The 18,355-nt window shown below is 35.4% G+C and overlaps 2 protein-coding genes and 1 long non-coding RNA gene across 3 annotated transcripts in view; 2 read left to right on the top strand and 1 right to left on the bottom strand.

The window, feature by feature from the left end:
- Positions 1-496: 496 nt before the first annotated feature.
- Positions 497-2,182, top strand: LOC111696197 (uncharacterized). The gene is made up of 2 exons (XR_002764025.1): positions 497-1,219; positions 1,520-2,182. It is a non-coding gene; the product is annotated as an uncharacterized LOC111696197 (long non-coding RNA).
- Positions 2,183-4,463: 2,281 nt separating this feature from the next.
- Positions 4,464-7,045, top strand: LOC111696196 (fatty acid-binding protein). Its single transcript, XM_023465744.1, has 4 exons — positions 4,464-4,586; positions 5,681-5,812; positions 6,513-6,635; positions 6,899-7,045. Exons 1-4 carry the CDS (start codon positions 4,524-4,526, stop codon positions 6,992-6,994), a joined length of 414 nt encoding a protein of 137 aa, XP_023321512.1. The 5' UTR covers positions 4,464-4,523; the 3' UTR covers positions 6,995-7,045.
- Positions 7,046-11,794: 4,749 nt separating this feature from the next.
- Positions 11,795-18,355, bottom strand: part of LOC111696211 (uncharacterized) — a 28,071-nt gene continuing 21,510 nt past the window's right edge. Inside the window, exons 21-23 of the mRNA XM_023465759.1 lie at positions 12,920-18,170; positions 11,946-12,524; positions 11,795-11,889 (exon numbers count right to left, since the gene is read on the bottom strand). Of these exons, the coding sequence (XP_023321527.1) occupies positions 11,884-11,889; positions 11,946-12,524; positions 12,920-18,170 (5,836 nt within the window). The 3' untranslated portion in view covers positions 11,795-11,883. The remainder of the gene's footprint in view (positions 11,890-11,945; positions 12,525-12,919; positions 18,171-18,355) is intronic.

Genomic DNA, 18,355 nt, shown 5'->3' with positions numbered 1-18,355 from the left:
TTAATTGATTTAAACTCCAATTTTGCATAGTTAAATGAAAAACAGTTTTGAACCCTCTTCTTGCATTGTTGCATTGTCAGTAGGTTTCTATTATGTCTCCACCAGTACTATCGTCTCCCCGTTCAACCCTGTACAGTGAAGGGATTGTAAGCGTGATTTTGAGTGAGCAATTTATCGTTGTCTTATCTTTTCTAAAACCTATATTTAAAAGTCTCCCAACTGCTGGAATTGTGTTTAATAAAAAAGAGATCACAAGAATGCGTCGAAAAAAATCCGCGAACCCATTTATAAGTTTTGTTTTAAACCGCTACCTTTCTGAGATTTTAAGCATTACGTATTTTGAACTATCAGTACAAAGAACAGCTTTTGGACAACATTTTGTACGAGATTCATAAATATATTCAAAATTCTCATTTTTACTTGAGCCTCAAAATTGTCATTTTTTACCCAAATATATTCAAAATTCTCATTTTTTACCCAAATATATTCAAAATTCTCATTTTTTACCCAAATATATTCAAAATTGTCATTTTTACTTGAGCCTCAAATGATTCAGAAGACATCCGACATCCGAGCTATTTCGAACTGCGGGTACAATCCCTTTATTTTATACAACACCTTCCAATACTACGTAGTAGAGTCTATTCATATTTTGTTTACATTCAACAAGAAGAGGTTCTGGATATTTTGCAACGATTAATTTGCAAACTGACTTGCAAACATTTTCCTTGCACTGAGTTTATATTTCATGCTGAGCCATCATATCATAAACAAGGAGAAGCAGACAAACAGTTTGAATAATTCACCATTTATTTTCTTTAGGTTATTTATGAGCAGAAGATAGAAGTTAACCCTCACCGTAAACTTAATATTTCTTTGTAATTTGGTTTTAATTATCTAATTATTACTTAATTCGTGGCCGTGTTAAGAATATGGCCGATATATATGATACTTTTCTTGTGTCACACCAATAACCTGTTTCACCCAATAAATACTTATTTTAAAAAGAATTGAGTCTTTCCCACAAAATCTGATTTTTTCTTTATTTTTATCGTAGACCTTAGTAAATCAAACTGAGTTCTGTTAGATCAAATAATCTAAGTTTGAAATATCAATAGTTTACACAACCAGTTTGCACAAAGATATAGTTATTAGAAAATTTAACCTTTTGGCAAAGATTCAATTCCTTACTCATCTTGATAGAAATGATGAAAATCATGTATATTCTACAGTGAAACCCTTAATAACGAATACATCGAAAGAATTCATCAATTGTCGTATTCTTCACCTTCTGATAATGTAATGTTGCAGATATTTAGTTTTTTAATTAAATGATTATATGGAACTCTTTAAAACTGTTCCCGCATATTCATGGCTATTTATTTATTTTCGCAAATACTGAAATTTACGTAATATAGTATAAAACTCATTGAAAAATTGGCAAGACGACATTTGATAAATTCTGCCGATGTATTCGTTATTAAGGGTTTCACTGTATCTTGTTTGGTTTGCCACAAAGTTGTTGGACACTGGACATCTAAGTAAAAATTGTCTCTTCAAGTTAGAATATTAACAATTATTTTGTATTAAACTCTGAAAATGTTTTATCATTAATCGGGAAATATCCGATTATTAAAATATAAAAGATAAATATTTTGAATTATCTAGAATCTGAAATCTGTTATTATTCATGATTTATCTACACTCCAGCTGAATCTTGATAAGGAATGTTTAAAATAAATTTGTCAATACTTTCTTTCCCTTTGAATATTTCTAATGTTTCCCCCCCCCCTTCCCACTTATGTTAATCCCCCTCCTTCATTTTTACCATCTTACTGAATCTAGCGAACGCCTCCACCCCGCAGACCCGCATGCTTATCAAATTCTTGACACCTTCTTCTCTTCTTGGAAACCCCACCCCCCACCCTAATCTAATCTAACCCCACCCCTTTCCCAATACAATTTTAACAATCCCTTCTTCTCCAACCCATAGAACCTATTAGAAATGTGATATTAGAAATTTTTGTTGTTGAATATTTTTTATCTCATCGTCAAATTAACGATTAGTCCCTTTAAATAATTTGCATGTATTTGCACACTGCACTGGATACACAAGATGATAATGTAAATAATAATTAGTATTATATATATTATATACAAAAAATTAAATATTCGAAGATTTTCCTGTTCCTTTTTAATAACTGTAACGGCATTTAACAAAATAGCTGAGGCCATGTAAGGTCCCACAAAGTAATATGGCCCAATCAGTTCAATTTTAGCTATTTCCACGTTTACTTGAACCGGAAGGCAAGAACAAAGGAATTGAGTCTTTGCCTGCACAAACTCTGATTTTCTAATCCCTATATCTTTGCAACTCAATGTTGTAGATCTTAGATATTTCAAATTATGAATTGTTATAGATCAAATAATCTAAATTTGAAATACTAAGGTTTGCTCCAATAAGTTTCAAAAAATAAAAGAAAAAAAAAATAAGGGGGGTGGAAAAAAAAACTAAATTCCTTAACAGACAATAAATGACAATCCGTTTTTATCTCTTTCGATCAGATGATAATTGTTTTACATGTTTTTCTTAAATGCATTTATACCTATCATTGAGTTCAGGGTTAACTTGGAAAGATGAGACTTCAAATAATCTTCATCTCATTTCATGACTATATTAAACATGCCAGACAGAAAAGTCAATTCTGTAGTTGTATAAGAGCTAAAACTTTATGAAAGATGGGATTTAAGGGGTTTCTCTATTTTATCGTGTATGAAAGTGATTTAGACTTATACTTAATTCAAAAATTTGGAGATTCGTTTTTATCCATTATGTAAACAAACAACCATCAAATGATATGATAAACCTTGGAATGATAATAAAAAAAAATTCATTTATAAATCGGATATTTTAATTAAATGTTTATTATATTGATTGCACACAATTACATGCATATTCTCGGCTCAATGCAGTAATTGTGTTGCAGTTTGTTAAAAACTTTAATGCAATCCTCTTAAATTGTTTAAACAAGCACTTAAAATATTAAGTTACTGCATCACTGCTCAGCACCAGATGGATTATATTTGGTTTTTTTTATTTGTTTGTATTTATCACGAGATTTGGGGTTAAATTGACTTTTTAATTGTTTTTAAACTTGAACTTTGATCTCTATGATGTTTGATTGCATAAATCTTCAAGGTTTTTAACTTATCAAGAATTCAGAATGCAAAAACATCTAAAATTGATAAAAACAATAACATGGAGTTCGTGTTCGTACGTTCAAGTTATACCAACCCACAGAGAGCAATATATAAGAGAGGGTGATAGTGAGATATCTTTCTCTCTAATCGACCATATCTCGAAGGAGGAGATAAGAGAGAAAGATGATATGAGAGAGAGTAGGAGGATCGATATAGAAGAAAGAGAAGATAAGATAGAATGAGGATAAAAGAGAGAAGGAATTGAGGAGATAAGAGAGAAGTAGGAGATAAGAAAGAGAGAAGAGGAGATATAGAGAGTTGGTGGAGATTAAAGTTAGAGAAGTAAGGGTAAAGAGAAGGTGGAGATAAGAGATAAGGAGGAACTGGACGGGTAAAAGAGAGAATATGGGATAAGAAAGAAGGAGTTTAGAGAGAAGATATTAGATAAGAAAAGGAGGAGATAAAAGCTAGATAACTGGGAGGTAAAGAGAAGGAGGAGATAAGAAATAATGGAGGAACTGGAATAGTATAAGAGAAACATATAGAGGTTGAGATTAGAGTGATTATAATAGAAAAGAAATAATTAAGGAGGAGATAAAGATAAGGAGGAAGGGTAAGAGAGGAAGATGATCTGTTAAACAATTTTCTGTGATCCAACTGATCCAACGGGTTCCCCGCAAAATCATAATATTAAATTAGTACAATTTTTCAAGATAACAATTTGAACTTAATCACCCCGCAATTCCTGCACCATCTCAATCGTATAAATATTTTTTTTCGACTTTTTAACAATTAACCCCCCCCGGCCCCACATTAACATGCAATGTCATATCTTCCATGTTTGTAGTCGTTGCAGCTTAGTTATCTTTCTTTAAGTTTTCCCTTCCTTCTATATTTATCAGAATACAAATGTATCTTTATAAATGCGTACTGCAGGAACTGCAGACATCTGCTTGATGCAAGACGGCGTCCCTTGGGACGGTCTGCACTCCACGTAGGGTTGAATGGCGTCTGTTTCCGGTGACCTCCTATTGGTCGGAAGCCATGAAATAAATTATCGCTGCCTCTGATTGGACGAATCAGGACAGCCGGCAAAATCGATGAAAGCTGCCTTTCCTGACAGGGGTAATTATATATTTTTTTAAATAAAAAGCTTCTACAGTTTTAATCAAAGTATCTATTCTTTTACATTTTAAAATAAAAAATAGTTTATCCCTGTATATACTTCCTTAAAGTTTAGTATATACCAATCTATCTGTATCAATATTCACTTCTCCTTATATCGTTGATCAGTTCAGACCTCAACTTTATCTCAATTCACCATGGATGCCTTCAAGGGAAAATACGAGCGTGTTTCAGCTGAGAACTACGAGGAATTCCTTAAGGTACTGCTATTGGACTAAGTCATTTTTGCATAATTATTCATATTTATGAAACTATCGTATATCATTCTTTCTCACTTCATAATGAATTTCATAATGAACTTTGAAGTAATCATCGTTCTATATTGTTAAATTAGCTTTACGCACGTGCTATAAAGTTTTGATTGGTTCCCGGATTTTTTCACTTTCGTTCAATAGGACAGACCCATAAGACAAGTACACAAACGTTTCTTAAAATACCTATCTCTATTATTTTGGCACGACGTGTTATATAGTTTTTGTACTTATTTTCTCATCTAAGGTTCTCGCCTTTGAGATTATAGTTTGTCCCTTGCTAAAGCTCGGGACAAAATTAAACTTTAAAGTCTTAAACAAAAAGAGAATTTATATCCATAAACTTTTTAGCACTGCGAACCAAAATAACAGTTATAGTTTAAATGAATCTTGGGTTGGGGGTTGGGCCTGGGGTTAAGCTATTGTTAAAAATCTTGGCTTAGGAAACTTGTGGGTTATTACTGACCAGATATATTTGATATGTGGGGTTTAAGAATTAACGTTTTCAAGTTTTTTTTTAATTGGGCAAGAAAAGTACCCCGGTTACCTTTTGGTATTTTTTGCATTAATTATATCAGGGGTTTTGGATTTAGATTGTGGATGGGAATGAAGCGGTTTCTAGGTTGACAGAATCATGGGGAGGAGGGGGCGGTTGATTCAATTTGTTTTGTGGGAATATTCGGATAAACTTTAAATTTTGTAATTTTGGTTCAGATATTGTTTATTGATTCTCGGTTTGGGGTGACTGTGTTCGATAAAGAATCATATTCCGCGCGGTTCACTAAGATTTTTTAACATAGTTATTTCATTTTTCTTTATTAAAACGCGAATTAGGCCGGCGAGAAGCTATTTCTCGATTGAATTGCAATTTTTCAGCGGTCTTCCGAAGTTACCCCACATTTTTATGCAATTTTTTTCTCTTGCGCTTGTCTGCAATATTTAATCATTTTCTTCATATATATTTTCATAATTTTATATGTATAAAACAATTCTTGTATTCTAATAGTTTTATTTTGATCAAAATTATCTCTTAATATTCTTAGGAGCTGGATGTAAACTTCCTGCTGAGGAAGGCCGCTACTGTCTCCACCCCCGTGATGGAGGTGTCTGAAGAGGGAGGAGTCTGGACTATAAAGACCAGCACTACTCTTAAATCCATGGAGCTCAAGTTCAAGGTATATATACTAGTTGTATAAGCCTAAGCTCTTATGTTAAGTGTAACAGTTCAGTCCTTCTCTCAGCAAACTGACATTCGATCACAATTTTATTATCAAAGTGTTTTCTTTTTTATTTAAGTCTGCATATACGTTCTAAATAAAAAAATTGACAAATTCTAGACCTAAAACGCAATTGTAATAAAATGGAAAAACTGAATGTAATTCGCCCTGGTAGTCATGTGTGTTTATCTTCTCTTAATTTAAAGATTTTTTAATAATTTCCCATTTTTTTCTCAATTTTCGCTTTTTCCCTCCACGAAATTGAATTTTTCCCCTGCTATTTGTGCACCGGGGGGGGAGGGGGTTATATTCTTCTTGACGCTAGCTAACCCGCATGAGTTATGTTCAGTTGATATTTGAGAGTTTTAGTTTAGTTCGCTCTTTCTTGCTTGATGAAATTAACATATGTTTTGGTAATGTGCAAGGCTATATGTATATAAATTGCAGTTACGCCTGACTTACTCTTTATTTTTTCTTGAATTTGTGTCAGTGACGTAAGAACAATTTGCAATTGGCTGTCGGCCCAGTGCTGAGTTCGCATTTATCATGTATCAAACCCTTGCCTGCTCATATAGCCCCCTTCACAACAAGAATCTGCATTTATCCGGTAGCAACACTGGATCATATGATCAAGAGCTGAATTAAGTAAATTTTATAGGTTGGAGAGGAGTTTGAGGAGACTACCGCCGACGGAAGAGAAGTCACCGCCAAGGTTATCGTCGACGGTAACAAATTCGTTTCCGAACAGAAAGCCAAGAAAGATGGACAAAAGAGCACCAAGGTAAATATTTAAATATTATATTTTCATTTTTATGACTTTAAACTGAAGTGTTACACTTGTTTCTTAAGAAGTGTAAACTTAACAGTCTTGCTAGTCGCAGCGCTCGGTCCGGCGCACCTGTTCTAGCCGCAGCTCTCGGCCCCTAACTTATTCTAGTTTCATGTTTCTGGTTCCGTTACAGCCTACTGCGCCTTTTAAAGCCTTACTCAACCTTTGGAAAATTGTTACTTTGGATTAAAAAATTTTAATTATTTTTATTTCAGACTATCCGTGAATTTAACGGAGACGAGGTTGTCCAGACCATGACCGTTGACGGAAACGACAGCCTGGTCTGTGTACAGAAGTTTAAGAGGATCTGAGTTAATGATGTCAATGTAACGAGCTTGTGAAATATAATGCTTTTATTAAAACTTAGTTTTTATTGACCCATTTTTCCTCCCTTAACAATCGCGGCTTTTTGAGAACGATTGTTTTATTTTACTTGTGAAGGTTCTTATTGCTTCCTACCAGGCCCAATATTTTGAACGTTAAATTTCAAGCAAAGGCAATTAAACGTCGGCACTAAACAGTCTGAGCTTGTGAAATATAATGCTTTTATTTTATCTAAGTTTTTTTGATCCATTTTTTTCCCCTTAACAATCGCGGCTTCATATTTTTAAATCTCGACAATATTGGATTTAAGTGTCTAGCCAAAATTAACTTAAAGGTGTTCAGGTAAAATTGTAAGTTAATACGACTTAAGGAATGGCGGATATAGATGTGATCCTGTGAGCATTGCATAGTGCAACTGAAGAGAGACTTCTTATAATGCCTGTGAATAAAGTTGGCGAGGTTTAAACTTGATCGGCCTTTTTTTTGCGAGGTTTAAACTTCATCGGCCTTTTTGAGAACTATGTGTTTTTATCTTGCTTCTGAAGGTTCTTATTGCTTCCTACCAGGCCCAATATTTTGAAGCAAAGGAAATTAAATGTCGGCACTGCAGTCCTTTCATATATCCTATATATATCATAGTCTTAATTTTTGCTACTTTGAAGTGTATCTTGGAATAAAGAGTTATATTGGAGCACTCAGCTCCGTAACAAAAATTAAATGGATATCTAACAAGAGCGTAGTGGGGGGGGGGGCGGGGTTCCTGGAGTACTTCTCCGTAACAAAGATTAAAATGGATATCTAGCACGGGCGTGGGGGGGGGGCCTGGAGTACTCCTCCGTAACAAAGATTAAAATGGATATCTAACAAGGGCGAAGTGGGGTACTCTGGAGTACTCCTCCGTAACAAAGATTAAAATCTGGATGTCTGAGAAGGGCTAGGGGGGGCGGTACCCCTGTGCCTCCCTAGGCCCCCTTGGAGCCATTCTCTTCAAACCTTCATATAATCTATTATTATGATTTATTTGTCGAACACATAAATTTGGTTCAGATATTAGATTAGAACTATAATTCAATTTATACATAGGTTTTCAACTAACGACGTTAATTCTTCTCTAATGTCATCTTCTTCATGTATGTTGTCTTAAACCTTATTATAAACTACATTCTCTTTAAACCCTTGATAATCAACATTTTCTCTTCAAACTTTCTTATAAACTACTTCTTCTCTTAAAACCGTATAATCTACATATTCTCTTCATACCTTATAAACTACTTATGGCCAATTTCTTATTCATTTAACCATAGGTACAACTATGGGTCGTATCTATCTATCTACACCGCCCTGGTAAAGCGTAACCATAGTGTGATTAAAGTGTGAAATTGGCCAATATTCTTTTCAAACCTTCTTGTGAACAAACTACATATTCTCTTCAAACCTTCTTATAACCTGCATATTCTTTTCAACACCTTCTTATAAACTAGATATTTTCTTTTAACCTTTCGATATAACTCCATATTCTCTTCAAACCTTCTTATAAACTACATATTCTCTTGACACCTACTTAACAATTACATATTCTCTTCAACCCCTTCTTAAAAACTATATATTCTCTAAAAACCGTCTTATATAAACTAGATATTCTCTTCAAACCTTCTTAAAAATTACATATTCTCTTCAACCCCTTCTTATAATCTACATATTCTCTTCAAACCTTCTTAAAAACTACATATTCTCTTCAAACCTTCTTATAAACTACATATTTTTTCAAACCTTCTTGTGAACAAACTACATATTTCCATATTCTCTTCAAACCTTCTTAAAAACTCCGTATTCTCTTCAAACCTTCTTAAAAACTACATATTCTCTTCAAACCTTCTTAAAAACTACATATTCTCTTCAACCTCTTCTTATAATCTACATATTCTCTTCAAACCTTCTTATAAACTCCATATTCTCTTCAAACCTTCTTAAAAACTACATATTCTCTTAAAACCGTCTTATATAAACTACATATTCTCTTCAGACCTTCTTATAAACTCCATATTCTCTTGAAACTTTCTTATAAACTACTTATTCTCTTCAAATCTTCTTTAAAACTACATATTCTCTGCAAACCTTCTTACAAACTACATATTTTTTCAAACCTTCTTGTGAACAAACTACATATTCTCTTCAAACCTTCTTATAATCTACATATTCTCTTCAACACCTTCTTATAAACTAGATATTCTCTTAAAACCTTCTTATAAACTCCATATTCTCTTCAAACCTTCTTATAAATTATATATTCTCTTCAAACCTTCTTATAATCTACATATTCTCTTCAAATCTTCTTTAAAACTACATATTCTCTTCAAACCTTCTTACAAACTACATATTTTTTTCAAACCTTCTTGTGAACAAACTACATATTCTCTTCAAACCTTCTTATAATCTACATATTCTCTTCAACACCTTTTTATAAACTAGATATTCTCTTCAAACCTTCTTATAATCTACATATTCTCTTCAACCCCTTCTTATAATCTACATATTCTCTTAAACCTTATTATAAACTCCATATTCTCTTCAAACCCTTATTATAAACTATATTTCCCTTCAAACCTTCTAATAAACTTCATATTCTTTTGAAACCTTCCAATAAACTAAATATTCTCTTCAAACCTTTTATGAACTCCATATTCTCTTGAAACCTTCTAATAATTTACTTATTCTCTTCAAACCTTCTTGTAAACTCCATATCCTCTTCAAACCTTCTTATAATCTATCTATTCTCTTAAACCTTCTTAACTTATAAACTCCATATTCTCTTCAAACCTTCTTATAAATTCCATATTCTCTTCAAACCTTCTAATAAATTCCTTACTCTCTTCAAAACTTCTTATAAACTCCTTTTTCTCTTCATACTTTCTAATAAATTCCTTACTCTCTTCAAACCTTATAAACTCCATATTCTCTTCAAACCTTCTTAAAAACTACATATTCTCTTCAAACCTTCCTTAAAACTACATATTCTCTTCAACCTCTTCTTATAATCTACATATTGTCTTCAAACCTTCTTATAAACTCCGTATTCTCTTCAAACCTTCTTAAAAACTACCTATTCTCTTCAAACCTTCTTAAAAACTACATATTCTCTTCAACCTCTTCTTATAATCTACATATTCTCTTCAAACCTTCTTATAAACTCCATATTCTCTTCAAACCTTCTTAAAAACTACATATTCTCTTAAAACCGTCTTATATAAACTACATATTCTCTTCAGACCTTCTTATAAACTCCATATTCTCTTGAAACTTTCTTATAAACTCCTTATTCTCTTCAAATCTTCTTTAAAACTACATATTCTCTTCAAACCTTCTTACAAACTACATATTTTTTCAAACCTTCTTGTGAACAAACTACATATTTCCATATTCTCTTCAAACCTTCTTAAAAACTACATATTCTCTTCAAACCTTCTTAAAAACTACATATTCTCTTCAACCTCTTCTTATAATCTACATATTCTTTTCAAACCTTCTTGTGAACAAACTACATATTCTCTTCAAACCTTCTTATAAACTACATATTCTCTTCAAACCTTCTTAAAAACTACATATTCTCTTCAAACCCTCTTAAAAACTACATATTCTCTTCAACCTCTTCTTATAATCTACATATTCTCTTCAAACCTTCTTATAAACTCCATATCCTCTCCATACCTTCTAATAAATTCCTTACTCTCTACTAACCTTATAAACTTCATATTCTCTTCAAACCTTCTTATGAACTCCATATTCACTTCAAATCTTCTTATAAACTCCATACTCTCTTCAAACCTTATAAACTCCATATTCTTTTCAAACTTTTTTATAATCTATGTTCCTATTCTCTTAAACCTTCTTATAAACTCCGTATTCTCTTCAAACCTTCTTAATCTCAAATGTTTTAAATCATGTACAGAATAAACCAGTACCTTTAATGATTAAATAAATGCTAAGCTGATTATTGTACGTAGGAATAATCAAAAGTTGGGGATCAGATTAGGTTTACTTTTTTAATTTTTTAAATTATGATTGAATGGAAGGAAAACACTTTTCTGATTATTTTTCATTAAGAAAAACGAACTAGAATTTATATCAAGTACGCACACACTTTCAATTATTAATACCTGAGAGCCAGCAGATACATTTATTAAATAACTTGATTTGGACGGTGCAAAACCAAATGTTTGAATTCTGTATTGGAGTAGCTGTAAATGTTGCAATAATCATGATTGAATCAAGAGCGCCGCAAGAATTTAGTACAACTATTTGCTACAGGGTGTCCCACGAAGCATGACATTTAATAAATAGCTATTTTTAGTTAAACAAATCTTTTGCTTAATCATATTTTACTTTGAAATCATTTTTGATATAATATGACTCCCACATAATATTTTTATTGATCTTTCGTATCAAACAACTTAACAAATTATGGAAAAAGACATTCTAAAATATTAACCAACTGTCATGTTTCGTGGGACACCCTGTACCAGAAGTTTAGCGATTAGCAGTCTCAAAAAGGTCTATTTAATGATTTTGCAATCGACGTGAAGAATCGCAAATGTGGAAAAGAAAAAATTCAACAGAAACTGAGAGTCCTTTCTAAAGTCTTCTCACACTGTTTAGTGCACTGTCAAATCAAATCTTATTTCATTGGTTGACAGATCATTGTTTATTGGAACTTCCTGTGTACAGGGTTACACACCTAAGTGGAAAATCCTTTATAAAAGTATAGAAAAAAAGAGGATTGAACACAGGAAGAACTTGCAATATACTATATTTAACAGACTAGTCACATACAAACTAAAATAAGACAACGTAGGTAGTTTGGGGTCTTTTCTTAACAAGCTTACATCTGAAAATAAAATTAAAATTATAAAATCACCTTTTTGAATGAAATTAAAAACTTACTGGAGCAATGGATGAGCTGCGAGCACGGGTTTTAGCTTTTGCAAGAGCTTGCTCGTTAGCATCAGCAGCTTCAAGGGATTGAGCCAGGGCTTGCTGAGTCTGCTTGAACTTGGTCAGGTTCAGGGTTGCAATCTCTTCAGCTTCTTCGATCTGCTTCTTGTAGGACTTAATCTTTCCCTGGAGCTGATCAATCAAACCCTGCATCCTCTCGTGATTCTTCCTATCCTCGTCCTGCTGGTAGGTCAACTCCTTGATCTTGCGTTCAGACTTCCTCAGTCCCTTCTGGGCATCAGAAAGACGCCTATTCTCAGCATCAAGCTCGGACTCAAGTTCACGAATCCTCGTATCCATCTTACCCATGGCCTTCTTGCCTCCCTTCAATGCGTTCTGTTCAGCATCATCCAACCTGGATTGCATATCCTTGATCTGGGCTTCAAGAAGTTTGCGGTCGCGTTCAAGACTTTGAGCGTGCTCCTGTTCTGCACGGAGTTCGTCAGCTAGTCTAGCGGCATCAATCATTGCATTTTGAGCTTTCTCATCCGACATTCTGGCCTCAGAAGCCATTTCGCACAGATCAGCCTGAAGAAACACAAATTTTGTTTCTAAAATACAACCTGGGATCTAGTCTAAAATTAACCTTAAAAAAGATGCCATTGAATGTTTTAAACGAAAAAAAACTTTATCTTATCAAAAAGCCAAGATTTAAAAGCTTGTGTCTAATTTCTTTGACTCAATATCGCCATTCAAAGTTAGACCTGATTTATGTGAGGAATATTGAAAAGGCTTATTGGTTTAAAATTCAACACAAAACGCAAAAATTTCAGTCCAGACATATCAAAATGCTCAAGCCTTATTGGCAGTTTAATTGTGCAAATTATTTAAATCACCTCAGGCAAAAATATCCAAAACATAAAATGACAACTAAAAGTTTTGAAAGATAAAGTGTTGTTTACTCAGAATAAATAAATTCTTACCGAGAGAGTTTGTAATTCAGATTCAAGTTTCATCTTAGCACCCTGGATAGCTTGGTTAATGCAGGACTGATTTCCAAGAGTTTCATTAGTATCAGACAATTCCTGTTCAACTATTCTCCTAGCACGATCTGCCTGTTCCAACAGAGTACGAGCTTCCTCCAGAGCATTATTGTTAGCATGAGCTTTCCTATCTGCTGCCAGCAGATTATCATGAGCAATCTCTTTGGATCTGTTTGCTTCTTCAAGCCTACCCTGAGTCTCTCTCAGAGCAAGTTGATATTTCTTAATAGTTTTCTGGGTCTCTGAGTTGGCTGCATTGGCATGTTCAAGAGCAGTTTCAAGGTCGGAAACATCAGATTCAAGCTTTTTCTTCATTCGTGTGGCTTCAGCCTTGGCTTTAGACTCCATTTCAATAGCTGCTTGCATGTTCTCAATAGCTTTATTCATTGCCTTTCTAGTAGATTCAAATTCCTCTTCCTTTTCTCCCATACGACGCTCAATTTCCTGCCTGACCTGACCAAGCTCAATCTGTATACGGATAACTTTATTCTCCTCCTGCTCTAAAGCTCCTTCTGCCTCTGACAGCGCTGCTTCAAGTTCCATTTTTTCTGCATCAAGACGCTGGCGAATCTTTTCAATTTCATGAATGGATCTTCCTCCTTCGCTGATTTGATCCATTACATCTCTAATTTCATTAGAAAGGCTTTTATTCTCTCTTCGGACCTCTTCCAATTGAAGAAGAGCCTCTTCATAGGCTGACTTGATTCTAAATAGTTCAGAGGAAGCATTCCTTGTTTCCTTTTGACTGACATCTAAGTCCATACTGAGTCCATCAACCTTGGATTTCCATTCTCCAACAATTCTGTCGAATTGCTTGGCCTTTTTATCCATGGAAGCATTAAGGATTTGTGCCTGGTCCAGCTGGACAGCCAGGGAGTCTAGTTCTTCTTGCATTTTTTGCTTTGACTTTTCAATTTGAGCAAGCTTTGAGCTAAGTTGATCAATTGTAGAGTCAGCTTCAGTTAAGCGAGCTTGCATCTTCAGTTTCACCATTTCTAGTTCTTCAGCCTTTGCAACTCCTTCTCTTTCGTACTTGGTTCTCCACATATCAGACTCTCCTTGAGCCTTGTTGAGTTGTCTCACAAGATTTTCCTTGTTAGCTACTTCTTCATCATAATGCTCCTTCATTCCAGCAACTTCATGCTCAGCATTTCTGAATTTTCCAAGAAGAGATTGGCGCTCCTTGGCTTCTTCATCAGCAATACGCCTTTGATCATCAAGTTGAGAGGCAAGGGCACATTTAACCTTGGACAGCATATTAGCAGAATTTTCAAGTTCTTGTAGCTGGCGAAGCAGATCTGCATTTTCGGCAGAAAGCTTCCTTTTGTTACTCTCAAAGTCTGCCAAAGTCAGGTTGGCTTCTTCTGCCTTTTTACCTAACTCATTCAGTTGGGTCAAAAGATTTCTTTGAGATTTTTCTGCTGCGGCTGCGGAACGGTTGACCTCATCAGTTGCTGATCGAGTGTCAGCAATTTCATGCATGATATGCTGCTTATCTTTTTCTATCTTACCCTTCATCTTATTTAGTTGATCAATCTGCTCAGTCATTTCAGCAATAGCATCCTGGTGCTTCTTCTTGAGTGAGATTAGAGTAGCTTCTTGTTGAATAAAAGCTTCTTCAAGATCACGTCTCAACTTGCTAACTTCAGCCTCTCTCTTTTTATTCAACTCAATTTGAGCTGATGTAGCTCCTGATGCCTCTACCAATCTTTCTCCCAGATTTTCTAGCTCCCTAGATAAGTCAGATCTTTGTCTTTCTGCCTTTGCTCTGGCTTGCCTTTCTGCTTCAAGTTCTTCTTCCATCTCTTCAACACGGGATTGAAATTCTTTGATTTGCTTCTGAACCTTTGCAACCAGGGACTGCTCATCCTCCAGTTTGCTAAACAGAATTCCTGCATCTTTTTCCTTATGGGCTATTGAGTTCTCTAATTCCTTTTTGACTCGTTCAAGATCAGCGACCTGTTCTTGTGTTACTTTCAGGTCTCCTTCAACTTTTCTCCTTTCTTTTTCAATATTGGCTCTTCCTCTCTTTTCTTTGTCAAGAGCAGATTCTAACTCATCTAGAGTTTGCTCTAGTTTATTTTTAATCGCATTAAGATGACTAACCTTATCCTCTGCAACCTGAAGATCTTCACTGGCCTTTGCGGCATTCTCATTCAAATGTTTCTTCTCCTTATTCAATTTGTTAATGACTTCATCTTGATTTGCAACCTCATCATTAAGACTTTTAATGGTATGGTCTCGGTTGGTTTTTTCTTGTTCCAATTTTTGTATGGCCATGTCAACATCTTCAATGTCTTTCTTAACAGCAACAACTTCCTGTTCTAGAATTTTCTTTTCTGCTGTGGCTTCCTGTCGTTCAAGTTCCTTTTGAATCAGAGTTTCTTGAGCTTTAGATAACTGGGATTCAAGATCAGCTTTTTGGCTTGAAATCTTTGCTTGTCTCTCATGATACTCAGACATGTTACCCTGTTCCTTCTCAATTTGCTTCAAAAGAGCTTTAGTTTCCTCCTTAATGTCTTCATTTTCTCGAAGAAGTCTTTCCTTAGTTTTAAGTTGTTCATCATAAGCTCCATATTTAGCATTAGCCTGCTCTTCAAGAAGGCGAAGTTCCTCCTCAGGATTAGGCATTCCTATCATAGGACGAGTCTTTTGAATAATCACAAACCATCCCCAGTCTCTCAGAGCAATAAATTTTCTGAAGTTTCTTTGACAGACCTTAATCAGCTCTCTTTGATCAGCCTTCTTCTTGAATGTTTTAGATCTCATAAACCGGAGAGCCTCTCCTTGAATATAACGTACAAGCCTAATCACAATATCATCTCGCTTTTCTTCCATGAATGCAAGAGCACCAGCACGGAAAAATACAAGAGTATGTCCTAGACGATATCTATCTCTGGGGAACTCAATCTTGTCCATCAAAGCATAAACAGCAGTCTTGTTATCTCCTGAACTTGCGATTTCTTGAGCACCAAGAATGGCATACCTAGATTTGAAATCAGGGTACAACATTCTGTTGGGGAAACCTCTCATGCAGATCCTGATACCTTCAAGCACACCATTGCAAGTGAGCTGGTGCATAATTAGAGGAGGTTCGACCTCTCCAGGTTTCTTGTGAGTGTTAGGGACAAGGCAACGCACAAAGTGAGGTTCGCAGCTGTGGAGGGTATGCATCAATTCACCAAGTGATACAAGATAAACAGAGGACACAGTTTTACCACCGCCACCCTTTTTCTTCTTCTTTCCATCATCTTTTGGTGCAGAGGTTGGTTGACCAGGATGATCCAACCAAAGATGAACAAGTAACTCAACTGTAGAAGTTGATTTGAAAACTTCAACAACAGAGTCATTTACAGGGTCCTTGTTCTTTTCAAGCCAACCGGTAACATTGTAGGACACAATACCAGCATAGTGAGAAAGAGCAAAGTGAGCATTCTTGTCAGTCTTGGACTGGGGTTTCAGGAAAACTGGAAGTTTTCCAAGAGATGCCTTCAGCTTTTCTTCAAAAGATTTATCAGTTGCTTTGGGGAAAAGTGATTCCTCCTCAAGAATGGCCCAAATTCCCATGGGTTTTTCAAACATGATAATACAAGCAGCCAAATCCATACCAAAATCAACCATTTCCCAGTCAATACCTTCTTTGACATACTCCTCCTGCTCAACAACAAACATATGGTGGTTAAAGAATTGCTGAAGCTTCTCGTTGACAAAGTTGATGGAAATTTGTTCAAATCCATTGTACTCAAAGATTTCAAACCCAGCAATGTCAAGAACAGCACAGAAGTTATTTTTTTTCAGGGTTGGGTCAATTAGGGTATCATTACATTTTTCAATCAGCCATTTGAAGACACGGTCAAAGATAGCTCTTGCAATACCACCTACAGCATTTGTGGCTTGCACACATGATTGACCTTTAGTGACCCATTCAGTCCCTACCTTGATCCTTGGTTTACAGAAAGCTTTAATCATTGGTCCAGCTTCAACTCCCATAAGAGCTGCAGCTTTTCCTGGGAACGTGTCAGGTCCAATGGCCTCACACTCAGCTTGATCATCTCTACCCTTTGTTTTGAATTCAATACCTCCAAATGTCATGACTCCAGCAGTGAGCATGTAGCAATCAAACTTTTCCTGCTCCTTGAACCCAAGCACATTGAAGGCATCCTCAGTATACTCCAACTCTTCATTATCATCAATGGAGGCAACTGTGGTCTTACCCTGGGATACATATGTATAATCATAAATGTCAGAACTAAGATGGCACTTTGCTTTCAGCCCTCCTCCGATTCCATCTCCATAGGGTTGAAGAAGTTGGTAAAAGATATGGTAAGATCTCTCTACCTCCTGTTGCTCAGTAATACGAGATTTTTCAAGAAGATAGGACACAATATCACAACCAGCCAGTTTACCAGATGCAGTGAAATGGATTCTAATGAATTTACCAAAACGAGAAGAATTATCATTTCTTGAGGTTTTCGCATTTCCATAAGATTCCAGAATGGGATTAGTGGCCACAATCTGATCTTCAAGGGAAACCTTCTTGTCAGACTTCTTGCTGCTTGTTGCAACCATAGCAAGGTAGGTGATGACCTTCTTGGTGTTCTCAGTCTTTCCAGCCCCAGACTCACCGGTAATCAGCATAGCTTGATTTTTGCTGTTCAGCAACATACCACGGTAGGCAGTCTCAGCAATAGCCCAGAGATGGGGAGGGCATTCATTACGTCTCTTACCGAGATAGATCTTAGCAACCCTATGGGTGTAAAGAGGGTAACGCTTGTAGGGGTTGACAACAACCACAAAGAGACCGGAGTAGGTATGGATCATCTTGGCCTGGTAACGGGTCTTCAGGTTCCAGAAGACAGAAGCATCGTTGAGAAAAGTGAGGTTAACCATGTCCTCACATTTCTCAAACTTGGGAGGGTTAACCTTACCAACCTCAGAAGACTTGTGAGTAAACTTCTCATGACCAACAGCAACCACACACTTGCTGGCGGGATCATCAACATCTCCAGATTCAAGGAGTCCTTCTCTATACCCTCCTGATTTAGGATCAGGGATCCAAACAGACTTCTTAGGATCGTAAACTTTGGCTTGATCAGCGCGCTTCATATCCATGTTGGGAAGCAAGAACTCTGTCGGGTCAGGGTCCGGTTGCCCGGTTTTGGTTAGCTTGATGTGGCCAGGCATGGTGAATCTAAAATATTCATAATTTAAAAACCAAGTATGAATTTTAAAGTATGTAATGTGAGAATCAGAAAACTCTGGAAAATAAAGACAACTTTTATACTTAAGTTATGTTTTTAAATAGTCCAATGAACATGACACACAGGTATTTTGCAGTGTAGCAGACCCATTTAACTTAATAAATTATTCAATATG

The sequence above is a fragment of the Eurytemora carolleeae genome, unplaced genomic scaffold (genome assembly GCF_000591075.1).
Source record: "Eurytemora carolleeae unplaced genomic scaffold, Eaff_2.0 scaffold12, whole genome shotgun sequence".
NCBI lineage: Eukaryota > Metazoa > Arthropoda > Copepoda > Calanoida > Temoridae > Eurytemora > Eurytemora carolleeae.
This window is presented reverse-complemented; position numbering and strand designations above follow the sequence as displayed.